Raw genomic sequence first — 15,791 nt, 5'->3', positions numbered from 1 at the left:
CCTCCCCTCCAGGCAGTATAGTTATTACAGCAGCAAGGAGATCAGCTGCTGGCTGTGCTCTTCCCTCTGGAGGAGGCCTCTTGTGGGCCATCGGGGGTGGGGGGTTGGACCATCAGGCTTTGGGTTGCGATGGCTCGTCAGACCTTGGGTGTGGATGCTGAAGGTCCAGACTAGGCTGAAGGTCCAGACAAATTTGTGTTTATAACGTCTCATTTCTCTTTCCCAGATATCATTCGTCAACCCTCGGAAGAAGAGATCATCAAGCTCGCCCCGCCCCCCAAGAAAGTGTGAGGTTCAAGTGGGTGACATTTGCACCACGACCCCCTCCTTCTCCCCAACCCCCTGCCCTCCATCGCCCACCCCTCTCCACTGACACATGACACAGACGCACTAACAGCCTACCAACTAGTCGACTGACCAGCCAATCAAGTCCAACGATGCCTGACGCCCAACTTTCCACGGAGCAGGAAGACACAGAAAGAGAGAGAGAGATGCAGGGAGGTGCTCCTTCTATATAGTGGTCCCTCTCTGTGTGTGAGAGAGAATTGCCCTTATCCTGAGACTCTTGGTATCTGTGACAAACCCCACCCTGTAGTAAGACTGAGAGATCCACTGTCTTTGTGTTTGTAAAGAGTTTGACCACAAATGTTTATCTGGAGATGGACTGACATTGTGGCGCACTGCCTGTTTCATGATGGCTGTGAAATCTGTGTCTGCATTTAGTGTTTCTAAGCCCTCGCTATACAGAATGCTTCCCGATATATATGGTGATGTGCTCTTGAGTTGTTTACAGTGCTTGGCGTGATACGCGGACGCCGTATCCCGAGTGTGCTCCCCTACCGGAAAAACGAAACGTCATACACAACGTCCAGCCACCACTGCGAGGCTGTTGTCCTCCGGGTGGCAGCGGTTGTGATATGGCCATCGTAGTTCCTCGCCTTGATATTGCAGACCCGGTATGTTTGATTTGATATGTATTGTGATGTGCAAATGAGGTGGGTGTTGTGGGGGGTGCAGCTGACCTAAGACTTAGAAATTTGAATGCGGATCAAATTGTGATGAATTTGCAACAACTGAACTATGAAAACGTGAAAACATTTAACACTTTTTAAAGAGATTTTTGCTTTGCTGAAAACCGAGACATGCCTTTTGGTGGGTTGCAAACTCGCCAGATCAGCGATTAATTCACTAACCACAAATGGTGCAACTATCATGAGATGGATAAATATGACAGTGTCAATTATCAGGAATAGTTGGCACCCACATATCCATAAATTATGTATTGGAGTAGCATATATATATATATATATATATATATATATATATATATATATATGTGAAAAAGTATTACAAGTAAAATATGGGATTATTTCCCTTTGTATTGGAAACCACTAAATATTCCATTCCAGAATTACAGTTGATTGAGAAGCTCAGAAGTTAATTAAAAGCAGATATTTAATTAAATATATAAGTGAAAAGAACTAATAGGTGTTGAACAGAATATTTTAGAAAGAGGGGCAGGAGTGGTAGACATGTGGAAGGGCAAGGGAGACATTGTGAAGGTAAAACTTCAATGACGTTCTTGAATTCCTGGTTTCATGGGGAAGCCTTTTTAAATGATTTGGTAGGAGATCTTTAATCAAATATTAAAACCAAGAACCAAATCACAGGTGGTTATAGCGCAGCAAATGTTAGGGCGCAGTTAAAGCCAATATAACGTAAATGCATATGATGACAATACAATTACATAGATCATGAACACAGGTTTTGGCAATCTCTTGAGAGTAGGTATCTCCTAATGCCAGACATGGACTTGAATCATTCCAGCCATTGCACACAATTATAGAACCAGACTGTTGATGATAAACACGCTATCACTGTGGTTTCCATGACCCAATTGAAGCCTTAGCAGACATAAATAAACACACACACACACACACACACACACATATATATACTTTCACAAGTCGCCCTTTGTTCAATTGCACGGCACAGTGTTTCTTGAAGTGTTGTAGTTCGCTTGACAGAAATATGAAATACTGTCCTTAGTTTGTTCTGCAAATGGAGTCTTTACGGAGCCCCTTCATGAAGACACTCCTAAGAGCTCCCCTCACCTTAGCAAAAAACGGTCAGCTTGGCAATTGCTCCCGTTTCCTGTGGGAGATTTTACCATTTTACCACTGTGTACAAATTCTGCCAAAGGCCTGAAATTTGTCAGCGAGGCCGGGCGTGTTTTTGATTAATTTCCTTTCTCTGTGCCGTGTCTTGTCAGTTAGTCTGTCCGTCTATCAGTCAGCTAGCTAATGTGGTAAAAAATTTAATTAACCTTCTTCACCCTTTCCACTGTTGCTCCATGTGCCAAGGACCAAGCCTTTAGCAGTGTAATGTGAAGAAAAAACTGAAAAAAATAAAGAATAAAATAAAAAAAAATGTAGAGAACCGCAAACGATACAAGAGAATTCTATGCAAAGTATCAGAAAAAAAATACTAACTGACACGTCTAACATATCTTTCCGTTCTCCACTGGCCACCCCTCTTCCGTGACTCGGAGTCTCGCGAGTGTCGCCCCCATATAAAGTGAAGCGGTTGCTGCTTTTTCTCCACGTTTCCAAAGCGTAGTGAGGCAGGGGTGCATGACCTGGTGAGACGGCATTGAAATGAACAGAAAAAAGAAAAGACAGAATTGTGTAGGTCATGACTTACCAATTAATCTTGAGTTACACTTCATTTTGCACTCATTTGCTTATTGTAATCAAAATTGCCACAGTTACGTATTGGGTGAAATGAATAATATTGAATTTTTCATTTGGTTGGAATTTATCTGCCTAGTCAGCACCAGGTAAACAGACTACTTATTGTTTAATGCAATAAGTAAATCCTCTCTTAATTAAAAAAAAATGCATTTAAGGAGCCAAGTGAGCACCCCATTGCAATCTTCTTATTGGCCTTGATCATCTTATCTGCTTATACATTATTCTTACCTGCACATTTTCCAGCTACTCGGACTAGAGCAGCTTCTTCTCAGCTCACCATTGTCTTGTGTGCTGTGCTGTGGTTGCTGTCTGTCGGGCGTTTTGTATGACGTGTTGCTGCTGCGGTGTTCACTGGTGACGAAGTGTTCACCATGTCCTGAAGGGGGTGACCACTTAGAGCCATCCGGGCAAATTTCCAGAATTTCAGCACTGCAGATTTGGAAGGTTTCATTAAGTTGTTTTCCTTTCAAATATACAGTTATTTAATTGTTTTACTACTAATTGACTACATATCTCCTCAGCCACAACCCCCAAAAGGGTGGTGGCAGCAGATGAGTATCATGACCTGCAATCTGACTGGATTCTGAATGTATCCTTCAGAATATCTTGTATTGTCCAAACCAACAAACACATTGTCTTAATTCCATTAAAGAGTAATAATAAGGTGCAGAAGAATTAGGCATTTGGTGTTAATGTATTTTCGCATGCTGAAATGTCTGGATAGCTGGATAGAGAAAGTGGTTTTCTTTCTAGGTTCTTGAGATGTAGATTTTTGTCACTAGATTATTTTGTTCCGAAAAGGGTTTCATTATTAGTTTTTAATTTAGTTTTTAAATATGTTTGGTGATCCTTTTTCTTTCTCTCACTTTTCTGTGAAGATCGTCAGCAGCGTGTAGAATACTTTGTGAGTAGATGGGTAGAAAGAGAAGTTTAACCTCACCTTTACTTCCACAAGCACCAGACATTCCTGTTTCTGGTGCCATGTGGACAGACATGTAGACCGTATGTCTTCAGTCTCTGATTCCATCCCTTCTAATATTCTGGCCAGTACTAGATGTGTTGTGCACCGTGCTCAGTATCCACAGCTTTTGATACAGGGTCAATACTGTTCATCATCTGATGTTCTTGTGCTGTTCTTTCCTTCAGCAGTCCTTTAGTGGACCATGCTTGTCATTCCCCATTTCTAGTTACATCACAACTGTTAAATAGTCAGAAGTGTGTCATAGTTGAGTGAGATTCAAGGAGATGATGTTGGAACATGATTTTTTCTTCCGTGAAGATCATGTGAAGGAAAAGTCAGTCATGATCCAGACTGTTGGTTTTTGTATCACTATCAATGCATCACCAACATGTTTTATAAATGTCAAGGCCAGAAAAACCTACACTGGGGTGATCGCGTCTTTGTGGGTCACTGGGATAGATTGAAAACATCAGCTCCTTCTCTGGACACTTGCTGTGTAGTTACTATCTGGTGCACATTCAACGCCTGTGATTTTGCTCCAGTTGAGGTTGGAACAATTATTAATAGAAATAAATAAATCTATCAATACAGGTACGAGTGTCATCTTCCTAGTGCTCCCCTCCCTCCCCCCCAACATTTCAAACTATGCCAACATTTATTGTTTTTACCTGATTCAGCACTTATGTGTTATGGGGGTGTGTTAGCCTGAAGCACTGTGATATCATGTCAAACACAGCCTATTGAAACTGCACTAAACAGTACCTTCAAAATCCCTGTCTCTTTGGAGGTGTAACTTTCAGTAAACCGAACCCCATTCGACACCAATTCATTGGATGAAGCACCAGGCCTCTAAACACGATCAACTAAAATCGAAAACCATTCCACCAATTTGTATCTTCATGCAAGAAGTAAACGTATGATATTCAGGCACTTGACTCCCATTGAGGCTGTGCTTTACACACTTTTCCCTTTTGTGTGTCGGAAATGAGGGTTTTGGTTTATATTCAGTTTTGAGTTTGTGGTCTATAACGTGCAAACTGGAAGTCCGTACTTATGCAGTAATTATAACGTTTGTCCACATTCGCAAACCTTGGTTATGTGTTTTGTGAATAGGCTAACTTTCGAAAAATTAATTTTTTAATTCAAAAATTTAAAAAATACATATTTAGGGCATGCAAAATAACTATTGCTTGGCATAAGGTTCAGCTACAGACTTCACTGAAGGCATACTTTACTACAGCCCTGGACGTCAATCAACCTGGCATTACGTCATTTTTCTAAATCTCTTTAGTAAGGAGCAGCTCTCTTCTTTCTTTTTTACTGTCTTTCCTACTTTGGTTCTTTCTTCCTTCCTTTCTTTTATAATTAAGTTGTATATAAATATTGTGGGTTTACTTCCGTGTATTTTGTTATTGATTAATTTATTTAATGCAAATATGGTTTAATGTAATGGAAAATGTTTACTAACTGTGTGTGTGTGTTGGGGGGAGGGGGTATTAACAAGTGAAATTGAAAGTGGAGGAAAAATGTGTGGTTGGAGTTGAGTATTGAATGATAAAGCAGATTGTGAAGGATTTATTTAACATTTTTATATGTACTTTGTCACCCATAATGCACCAGTTCCAATTCCAAACCAGCAGTGAAAAGCCCAACAATATTCAGTTTCACTTTTTAAATCTGATGGGGAAGTCCAAGCTAAGTATTAAAGGTCGTTCAAATTCAAGTATAGGTGCTTTTAATATGGTCTGAAGTGGTAAAGTGTGAAGTAATGTAATAATCTTTCTATTTTTGGAGTGGTGATCCAGATTTTTATTTTCCCACCCCCATCACAGGGAGGACTGGTTTGGTTTACTGGTGCCAAATGTTGCGGCCTTGTCCTGTTCCCATTACAAAGCCGATTACAAGTTGGCCATTTCAGTGCCAACTGCATTTTTGCAAGTCATGGTGGAAATGTCATGGCTTGGAAATGGGAGGAATTGGAACGAGGGCCTGATGCAGTTTTGCCTGTGTGTGCAAATGGGTTGGGAATAATTTACAAATCTCCCTAATCTGCTTTTAGTATGTAATGTTCAGGGCAGATTAACACTGAAATGGGACAAGAGTTAGCAAAACTCTTGAGAACCCATAGATGTAAAATCTGGAATGGAATGCAGTGAAAAGGTTTTGTCCCAACAAATATATATCATTGTGCATCTTGTTCTAACAAATGTTAAAGGTGAAAGCCAGTGAAATTGTAAACAGTGCTCTTTCTAAAGCGATTTAATCTTTTGGAGCTGTGTGTGGAATCTGCGTTGTTATCGAGATGATGGTGTTTGGTTATAGTAGGTAGTTGCCTACCACTGCCTACAATGCAACAATACCTTGTTATGGTTAGAAAAAAAAATGATGATCAGGGTAAATACTCACCATGTCCAACTGGAATTAATTGGATGAATTACTAGTTTTTATAAATGTATAAATTGGAGTTCTTTCAGTCAGCACAGATATATCTATATATTAGAAATATACTAGAGTTTGCTTTAGTTAATATATAAGACATGGAAAGTATCCTGCTAAAGTCCTTCATAATAATGCAATGTAGTGAGGATGGTGAGGGGAAAAATACGTTGTACAATGTACAGTAAATGTATTAGGCCCCTGACTTCATTTCCAGCACATTGCTGTTGATCTTACTAGAAAGATGCAAAACAAACAAAATGTTAAATCTGTCAGAAAAGTTGCAAAGTGTTAGAAAAGTATTCCCCTTGAATTCATTCTGCTTATTAGGCATAAGACGTATTATAAATATATACATATCTTTATGTATGGAGATAGAGAGAGCAAGTTTGCAGCTCAATCTGTGGTAATGTGGCTCTAGAAACCAGCTTCCTGTTGCTTGGGTTTGAAGTGCTTTGATCAAGACCGGATTTGTAAGTCTTAGTTTCCTCGAGGAGGGTGTTGTGGCTAATACTGTAGTTTTGAGCTTGAGAAGAGGGGGGGTGGGGGGAGAAAAACTTAAAATGGCTCATCACCACATAGCAGCAACAAAGCAGTATGATGTCAGCCCATAAACTGCACACACGTACCAAAATGTTGATGCTGGATTCTTGCAAGGTGTAGACCCTAGAGAAGCCAGATCATTGTACATGTTTTAGGAAGAGCAGCATAAATAATTGGGCAAGTTTATTTGTTTTTGTTTTTGCTCTACAACCTGGCCAGGTGTCCTAACTCTTGGACTTGGACAGAAACTAGTAGGAGGGACACAAGACAAAACTGGTGGAGGCTGAGGAGGTTAGAGATTGGTTGATGGGGATCAAGAGAATGGGTGTGGCCATGGACCAAGAAATGGGATTGGGTTTGAGAGCAACAGTGCTGAACCGAGGACGTGATTTTGTGAGGTGTCCATTTTCAAACATGCCTGAGACATGTATTTGATTGTGGATTGTTTGAGACCATGCAAGACGCTTGGCTTACAACGCCAGACTGACAGTGTTCAGAGGTGTTCTGTCATCCATTGGCTGACACAAATGGGTGAAGATAGAGGCAAGTGGGTATTTTTGAAATCGGAGTTTATATTGCTTTAAGGGTCATTTCCAGGTTTCAACAATATAGAAGCAAAAGTACAAATTCCCAGTTTTGTCCAATGAACATTATATTTTAACAACCACAGATTTTTGGCCTGGCCCACTATTTCTCACACTAAATTGATTTTCAACACAACTGGACTTGCTTGCAATGGGGACATGCAGGTGACTGTCACTAAATCACTCCCCTGCTATATGTATAAAAATAAAAATAAAGTGGAAAAGTCCTTCACTGAAACAAAGCAAAACTGTGAACAGAGAAATCGAAGCGGCCTATTGAAAATAAAGCTGTCCGTTATTGTGTTGATATTACATTAGTAAAGTATTCTTGAAAGAGAAGCGAATTAATAGGCAGCTGGTTCTCACTGTCACTTCCTGTTTCGGTGCATCTTTTCCATTTTACATGAAAAAGCCTTGAAGTAGTTGGTCATTAGTACAGACAGAGACGTAGGAAGGGTATCTGAAGTGCAGAGCGCTGATCTGTTTTATCCTTTATTTGAATGTGACCTTGTTTTAAACAATTTTTGTTTTCCCTGCTTGTTGAAATGTTTTTTTGTTTTCTATTATGGTGTCATTTTATTTTTTCCTGTTGAAAGAGAGATTTATTTTGCAAAGACGGTGACAAAAGGAACAAAGATTAAATGAAACACAAAAAAAGAAACCGTATATTACAATAAAAGTACAGTTGTGGCTTTTTCCATGAATTCAATGAAACTAAACTTAAAAAAATGCCATTTTGTCATTGTGCTAAAATAAATATAAATATTATATTATATATATATTAAAATATATTTGCTAACCTATCATGCTGTGCTGCCTTTTTATTTCATGAGTGTGAAGATCAAAGCTATGATTTTAAATGTAAATAAAGAACAAAACTCCCAGTTACACATTATGAACCCTCTTCTATTCACGTTGGCATCTCTGTTGGGTGGACATTAGCAGCCACTGGCAAAGCGCAAGCTGACATCAAGTTAGACATTTGAAATTCAGATTGGCTGGTGGATCAAACCTTCAATGTAATCTGTCCCTCAGTTCTCTATACCTGTGCTAGTCATCCTTGGCTCTGGAGAACCTCTGATTTACAGTTATCTTTAAATCATCAGTGGGTAAGTATCTCATTGAAAATGCTCATTTAACCCAATTCCAAACATCTGCATCTGTGGCACATCTGTGGCACATTCCTCGGCCTATTGTGGATTGCGAGGTCCAGCTAGTACATAAAATGAGTAATGTAATAATAGTAATACAGGTAGAATGGTTATAATCCTGCTCTGTGGGACCCATGGCTGTGTTCAAAGGGTCGATCTGGTTTGAATATATACAATCGCACATAACATCACTGGCTGGATCAACCTTAATCCAGTTCCTGTCCTGGGACCGACACCAGCTGCAATACATTTTGTGTATCGTACAGTCTGTACATCCATCCAAACAAGGGTGATGCAGTGCTAATGTGTATAAATGCATGAAGGAGAAATAGCTAATTCTTGCAGGTACCCCACTGCACCACTGGAGGGCAGCATTGTGAAGCAAAAGCAACAATCCTACTCTTTAAAAGCCTCCCTCCCACTTTTCCAGCTTTTCCCAACTGTCTTAGACTTAAGTGCCACATTTAAACAATCATTAATGACCTTCCAAACGGCATTATCAGAAACGCCTCTCTTCTGGGAAATGAATTCAACATCTGCCTTTGTTTTTTCGCCCCATATTATGTTATTATGTCGCTCAATGTTTACTCTTGTAGTTATACATTAACCTTTATGAGGCAAATAACAATCACTCCTTTGAACTTCACTATCTTATGAAAGTGAAAGTGTTTTGTGTCTCCACTTTAGTTAAACTTTAAACCACGTATGTTCCACACCCTCCTTTCTGTTCTATTTCTAATAGTTTCTACAGCCTGATGACTTCAAATGTCAAGTGTACGGTTATTGAGTAATCTTAAATAAAAGTGCATTATATCAAGATAAGTCACTAACTATCTATTGGATGATTTGAATTGTTTACTGTGGTGCTTTCATTTGCTTTCCAGTACTGCTTGTGCTTAATAGGAACTGATGTACAGATTTAAATATGGAGCCGGTGAGGTATGTATTTTAAAAAATATAAATGTTAACTTACCAGAGACATATTAAGGTCTCAAGCAAAGAAACTGTATATGTAGTCGAATCATTACATATGTAAGTGTGTATGTACTGTTTAATCTATAGGCAAACTAATGTGACCTTGTTGATTTCAATTTGAATTTAATGACTTATTTCTACTACTAAAATATTTTCCCTGTACATTGTGCTAATAAAAATATAAATGGGATAAATTCAACATTCATCGCAGAAAACATCTCACTTAAGTAACAGGAAGCAATAACAGGAAACAGGAAGAAGTAACAGGAAACAGTTTTTCCTACAGTCACATATTAAGTATTTCAATATTTATTATATGAATATTTATGTAGTCTTAGTGTAAGATTTCACCTTTTGCTTTGTTGTCCTTAAGCTACTACAGCTAAAGTGATCTGTGACCAAGCATGACGGTGTTGTTTTTGTTTTTATTTTCTTGCAGGCATGCTGTGGTGGCATTGATCACGGTTTCTACTGGTCTGTTTGTATGGTGGCAGCCCTGGAAGGTTCCTTATGAGACCACAGTGCCAGGTAAAGCCCCTCCCACCCCCTGCCTGCACTTCCAGTCTGCCCTGATTATAAGTTTAGCTTTATTTTAATCATTTTCTAATGCAAACACGGATTTACATTTCACACACCATGATATCGCACCTTTCTCTGCATGCAGATCAATACAAATGCACACCAGTTGAAGCACCAGTTGTATCAGTTAAGGACAGTATTGTCACATTTAGTGTGAATAACAACAACAAACACAAAAATTCAGACTTGATAACTTACCTATGTATATCTTCCTTATCTATTTCCATTTCATTAGGCAGCATTGCCCTATACTGACCCCTAGCCATCCTTATAAAATACATATCCCAACCACTCAGGGGTCAAATTCCTTTTCAATTACACATAAAACCCTATATAATTATAAGCCTCCTCTAAAACTAAACAACTCAGCTTTCTTGCTACCTGAAGAAGGGCTATACATTATTTTGAATTTGCAAAATTGTGGTCACACCTTGTTAAAATGAATGGTGGCAAAAGTAATGAAATAAAACCCTAGATTTCTGATTTCAAATTTCAGCACATAAACAAACTTAAATCCCACTCTCCCTTGGCCAACAGGACACAGCCTGGAACTCATGGCCCAGTCGGACTCTCTTATTGTCCACGAAGGCAGTGAGGCTGTCCTGCCCTGCCAGCTCTCGCCCACAGTCAGCGCCGCAGCCATGGAGGTGTGGTGGTTCAGAGAGACCTTCACTGACCTGGCCTGTCACTACAGAGGTGGCAGGGAGACCGAAGGGCTGGGCTACAAGGGCCGGGTGAGGCTGTTCCACCAGGAGCTGCTGAGAGGCAACGTCTCCCTGCTGCTCAGAGATGCCAGGATCTCAGACACGGGCCTCTACACATGTCAGGTCACCCCAGAACCACAGTACAGCATAGAGCTCCAGCTGCAGTTAGTGGTTAGAAGTAAGTACAGGATGATTATCCTTATATTGGGTTAAGTTTCACTGTGGCCTGTAATGGAGTGTGGAAGGTGTAATGTATGACAGACTCCTGCGCTGTGGTAAGTGTTTGGATCATAATATCTGTGAAGGAAAAAAAAAATGAAGACTTATCTGAGAGTAGTGTCTTCCTTTTCCAGAATCATCGCCCAAACATCTCAAAGATCCTGCCAGCCGAGTTCAAATTCCAGGCAAGTGCATTGTGGGATATACTTACATCATTGAGACACATGCTTGTGTAATTTTGTTATTTCATATTTTGGTGGGATGGTATAAGAAATCGTGTGCCTTTACATTGAAATTATGGACTGAATAATTGGTGATCTGAGCAACTAAAAGCTCCCAGTTTTGTATGGTGAACTTTTCCAGTGCAGATGGTTTAATGGATGGAATCTGCTGATGGGTGGGGCCTTGCTTTTGCTTGACAGAAATACAACTTAAAATGCCAAGTACCTCAGCACTGAAACACCCCTGTATCTCTACTGTATTACCCAGTTCAGATGGCTGAGGGAGCGGACACCTCAAACTGGATCTTCCTAATTACTGGGGTAATAATAGGGGTCGCACTGGCTGCTTTTTTTCTTATGAAAGGTAAGTCAAAGTCAATGACGTCTCCTCAAGGACTGTCTAGGAGACCCATTCTGTGCCTTTTAGCTTTTCTTATTTCTTCTAGGAATGGCCCGAATGATTGTTTTATTTCTGAGTTTTTCCGTTGGATATTGGATATTCTTAATTTGCAAGGAAGAGTTTGTGAACTTGGTCTTCAGAGCATGGATGTCTTCAGGTAAGTGAGACCTATTGAATCTCAGTAGAGAAATTAGGCCTGTAATCTGCAAGAAGCCTTTAGGATTAAAACCATTCCAAGAATGTTTTCCAAAGTTACAACAGCCCACAGTGTACAAATAGTAGAATAATATCAAGAAAGAAACAAAGTAACTTACAATCAATCTTTAAGTAATATGTCAATTCCCATTAGTAATTTTATTTAACAAGAAAAGAAGATAGCTGTAAAGTTTTTCTGGAGTATAAGCTTAATAACTCACAACCTACAGACTACAGGACCGTTTGGTATATCTGATTGTACGTTATTCTTCCAGGAAGGACAGCCGTGAGTGATATAGAGACCAAGCTGATTCTACAGGAGTTCATGTCAGTCATCTGGACGATTTCAGTGTCCATCACTTCCACGTCTTTGTACCAGTTCATAAGAAATTGGAGGAAACCAGGTGAGTCTCACAGCCTTCCATCCTGGAGAATCAGAGTAGGCCTGTGGATGAGACTCCTGTGGCTGAGTGGACCAGTAGGACTGAAGTAGCAAGTGAACAGTAGAGCTGCCGTCTTGTACCCTTTGATTATTTTTGTTCCTCTGTGTTCACTTTTAGGTAATGAGGAGAAAGAATGTCAAACAAGTGGTAAGTGCTGAACTGTGTATTGTGGCTCACTGGTTTCCTGCTAAATTGAAATATTAAATGTAGAGTAGAATCGCTATCTTGTACCCCTTGCATCAGTGTTGGTTTCTGTGTTCAGTTTTAGGTATGGAGGAGAAAGAATGCCAAACGAGTGGTAAGTGCTGAACTGTATATTGTTAATCATAAGCCTAATTCATCATAATTCATCATAAAGTAAATGCAAACCCCACTGATATGAAATGATATGCTGCTGAAATCCAATTCCCAAGTATCACTTTTGTGTATAGATCAATATACTTTAATGCTCCTGCATAGTGTGGACTATTTGCATGCATGTTCTGATTTTGCAAACCTATTTCAGTTTACATGGTTGATGTCTTTGCTTTGTTTTCTCAAGGTGTCCTGGAATGCCTCTTGCAAGGTAAGGACTGTGCTTGGCTGAAAGTATTCAGCATTAGCAAGAGCTGTGCAATTAATGACAACTCTCATAATAGCTCAGTTTCAGGGTTTAGACTTTGAGTCACTTTATTTCTGGACGACTAAATAGTAGACAGAATGTTAGCTTTTGTTTTATTAAAGGTAGTAACAAGGAGGTTTTGAAATGAAGGCCTGAGAATTCTCAAAGTACATTTTAGGAGCAATAATGTGTCAGATGCATTTTTGGAATTTGCACATTTGAAGTTTTATACAACTCCAGTATGCAGTATCTGGTACACTGCTACTTTGTAGATGAGAGAAGCATGTGGATCAGCCAGATCAGCATTTCTCTCAGCCAATATATGAGTTTATTGTTGCTTTAAATGCACATTGTGAAAACTGATCGTAAATCATGGTAAATGTCTCATCTCATGGAGTTCCTCTCTTTCTTTCTTACAAGTGAATGTGACCTTGGACAACTGTACAATCAACCCCCATCTGACTGTATCACAAGATGGCAGAGTGAGGTGGATCGAGCTACGCCAAGGAATCCCAGACACCCTGGAGCAGTTTTTTGAATACCCCTGTGTTCTGGACAATGTAGGAGATGACAGGACAGCGTTTTACTGGGAGGTGAAGGTGGGGAGGAAGAAATTCTGGGAGTTGGGTGTAGCCCAGGATAAACTCTGTAGGAAGGTGAAGCTAGTCTTGAGCCCTGAAACTGGCTTTTGGGTCCTCAGTCTATGGGCTGGGAGGAGGTTGAAGGCCCTGACTGACCCTCAGACTCTTCTTCACCCAAAGACCATTCCCAGAAGAGTGGGGGTCTATCTGGACTACAAGAGGATGCAGGTCTCCTTCTACAATGCTGAGGATGCCTCACATATCTACACCTTTCAAGAGAGGATAAGCAAAACAGTACATCCATTCCTCTGCCCTGGGAATAATGATCAAGACTCTGATAATTGAATCAATGATATCAAAGGAAATTCATCAGAAGACAGTTTTGCACCCATAACCTCAACAACTGAGCAAAAGTTGAGTACAACGTAACTTGTAAATGGTTGTGGTTACTCTTTAAACAAGTAACTTCCTTGAGATCTCCAGTCATGTGGATTCTGTGTGCACAGTTGGTTAGCTATTTGTTTTGTGCATCTTATGCTTTTTAACTCCACAAACTTTAACTCCCTAAACTGACCTAGGGATAGTGTATTAGTTGCATTCAATTTTAAATAAAATGTCTATTGCTAACAGTTGTTATATTGTTTTGATAAGAAAAAGATTCACAAAATGCAAGTCATCTTGTTCAAGTTCGAGTGAGCCGACAGGTGATCTGAAAAAAAGTTCAGGGAGGTTAAACAGGGTGAGGCACAGCTGTGGCGAGAGCACTGACTGCATCAGCATGGCAGGTACATCTAACAATGGGCTGGGAGGTTAAGAGAGCAAAAACTTGTGCTTTGGCTTGTTAGAACAATGAAAAATTATTATGATTAGTATAAATGATAATTTAATAAATTAAAGTCTAAAAGAAACACATATTGTTATGACTTAGATCAGACTATATTTCAGGAGCCACTTATGCAGGTATGCAGGTAATTGTAAAGGGTTCACAAACTTTTTCCCGCAACTGAAATGATAATTGAATAAATTCAAGTCTTAAAAGAAACACAGAGAGACTGAAACATGTCAAAAACCACTATTAAAAGCATTTCATTCAACTCATGCAACAATATACACCTAGTAATTGGTACACCGGTGGGTATAATGTATTTTTTACAACTTTTAAATTGTCTTTAGACCACACTTAAAAGTCAACAATAGACTGACATCTATCAGCAGAATAAATTAAATGAGGTTGAGATTGACAGCTATTAAATGAGACAAACCTCTTGAAAAGCTGGCCATACTGCTGACAATATCCAAGGTATAAGTACTGTCTCCATTTCCCACATACATTTTCCGGCCTTTGTATATTAGGTTATGTGTCTGTGTCTCCTAGTGGAGTGCTTGGGTGATCACTTTGCACACTCGGTCCTGCACATCACTGGCATACAAATCACTGCTGTTGGGAGCGTCTCCAACATGAAAGCAATCTTCATCAGAGCATGTTCCGTCTGTCACTTAAAAATGTGAAGTAAGTGTAGGTATTGCTCAATTATTAGATGTCTTTATAACCTGTTTCTATTATCTGATATAACTGTGAATTATTCTGGGTAATTTCTAAAATATATTGTAAATGATTGAGTATAATTTCAAATAGATTGAAGCAGATGCCAAATCATTGACACCTGTCACAACAGGCTGATTAAATTACAATTGATAGATCAAACTGCTAGATTCCATCCATGAAACAATGATTACATTGCAATCATTCCAGATTGATAAAAAAACAAAACTAACAAAAAATATTTCACTATATTAGGCATTTGGTTATTGCAACTATGAGGATTTTGAGGATAGCCCACCCTGCTCACTGATTGGGTTAGGAAGAACCGTCACTCAAACCTACTTGACCAATGGAGACCCATGATCCACACCTCCCTGTAAATCCCGCCCTCACGGCAAAACAACACCAAACAAACAACAATTTCATGCCTTTTTTTTGGTTCCTAATGTAAATCCCAGGCACCATGATGCACAGCAGCCCCAATACAGAAGGTAGTACAATTAGAGAGACGTACATCCTCACTGTATGACTGCATGATAGATAGAACTGCTTCCTTACACACACACACATGCACACACACGCACACACACGCACGCACGCACGCACGCACGCACGCACAACTTTTAATACTGTAAACTAAAGTGTCTCCCTTGTCAGTACTGCTCATCTGACACGTAGAAACCTGAATCTGACTCCTGGACCTTTCTCAGTAGCAGGGACACGTTGCCCTTCCCCAGATCCTGGTGGTACAGCCTCACTCTGCCCTGATACCCTGAGCCCTTTGTCTTCTTCTCATCTTTGTACAGGTAGACAGGGTTACTGAACTCATTCCTGAACCACCTCATATCATATCTGAACACGAGATAGATGAATGCCTCTAAGCACAAATTAAAGAATGTGAA

The 15,791-nt window shown here is 39.7% G+C and overlaps 2 protein-coding genes across 2 annotated transcripts in view; both read left to right on the top strand.

Moving 5' to 3' along the window:
* pea15 (proliferation and apoptosis adaptor protein 15) overlaps nt 1–8,081 on the top strand; it is a 40,924-nt gene extending 32,843 nt beyond the window's left edge. Inside the window, exon 4 of the mRNA XM_066723064.1 lies at nt 227–8,081. Within this exon, the coding sequence (XP_066579161.1) occupies nt 227–291 (65 nt within the window). The 3' untranslated portion in view covers nt 292–8,081. The remainder of the gene's footprint in view (nt 1–226) is intronic.
* Nucleotides 8,082–9,231: 1,150 nt separating this feature from the next.
* LOC136768723 (butyrophilin subfamily 1 member A1) lies at nt 9,232–13,973 on the top strand. The gene is made up of 11 exons (XM_066723062.1): nt 9,232–9,367; nt 9,843–9,931; nt 10,520–10,864; nt 11,040–11,090; nt 11,395–11,490; nt 11,573–11,683; nt 11,997–12,125; nt 12,282–12,311; nt 12,427–12,462; nt 12,706–12,729; nt 13,186–13,973. Exons 1-11 carry the CDS (start codon nt 9,354–9,356, stop codon nt 13,689–13,691), a joined length of 1,431 nt encoding a protein of 476 aa, XP_066579159.1. The 5' UTR covers nt 9,232–9,353; the 3' UTR covers nt 13,692–13,973.
* The last annotated feature ends 1,818 nt before the right edge of the window (nt 13,974–15,791 follow it).

The sequence above is a fragment of the Amia ocellicauda genome, chromosome 14 (genome assembly GCF_036373705.1).
Source record: "Amia ocellicauda isolate fAmiCal2 chromosome 14, fAmiCal2.hap1, whole genome shotgun sequence".
In the NCBI taxonomy this organism is placed as follows: Eukaryota; Metazoa; Chordata; class Actinopteri; order Amiiformes; family Amiidae; genus Amia; species Amia ocellicauda.
The sequence above is the reverse complement of the archived record's forward strand: the minus strand, read 5'-3'. Positions and strand labels throughout refer to the sequence as shown.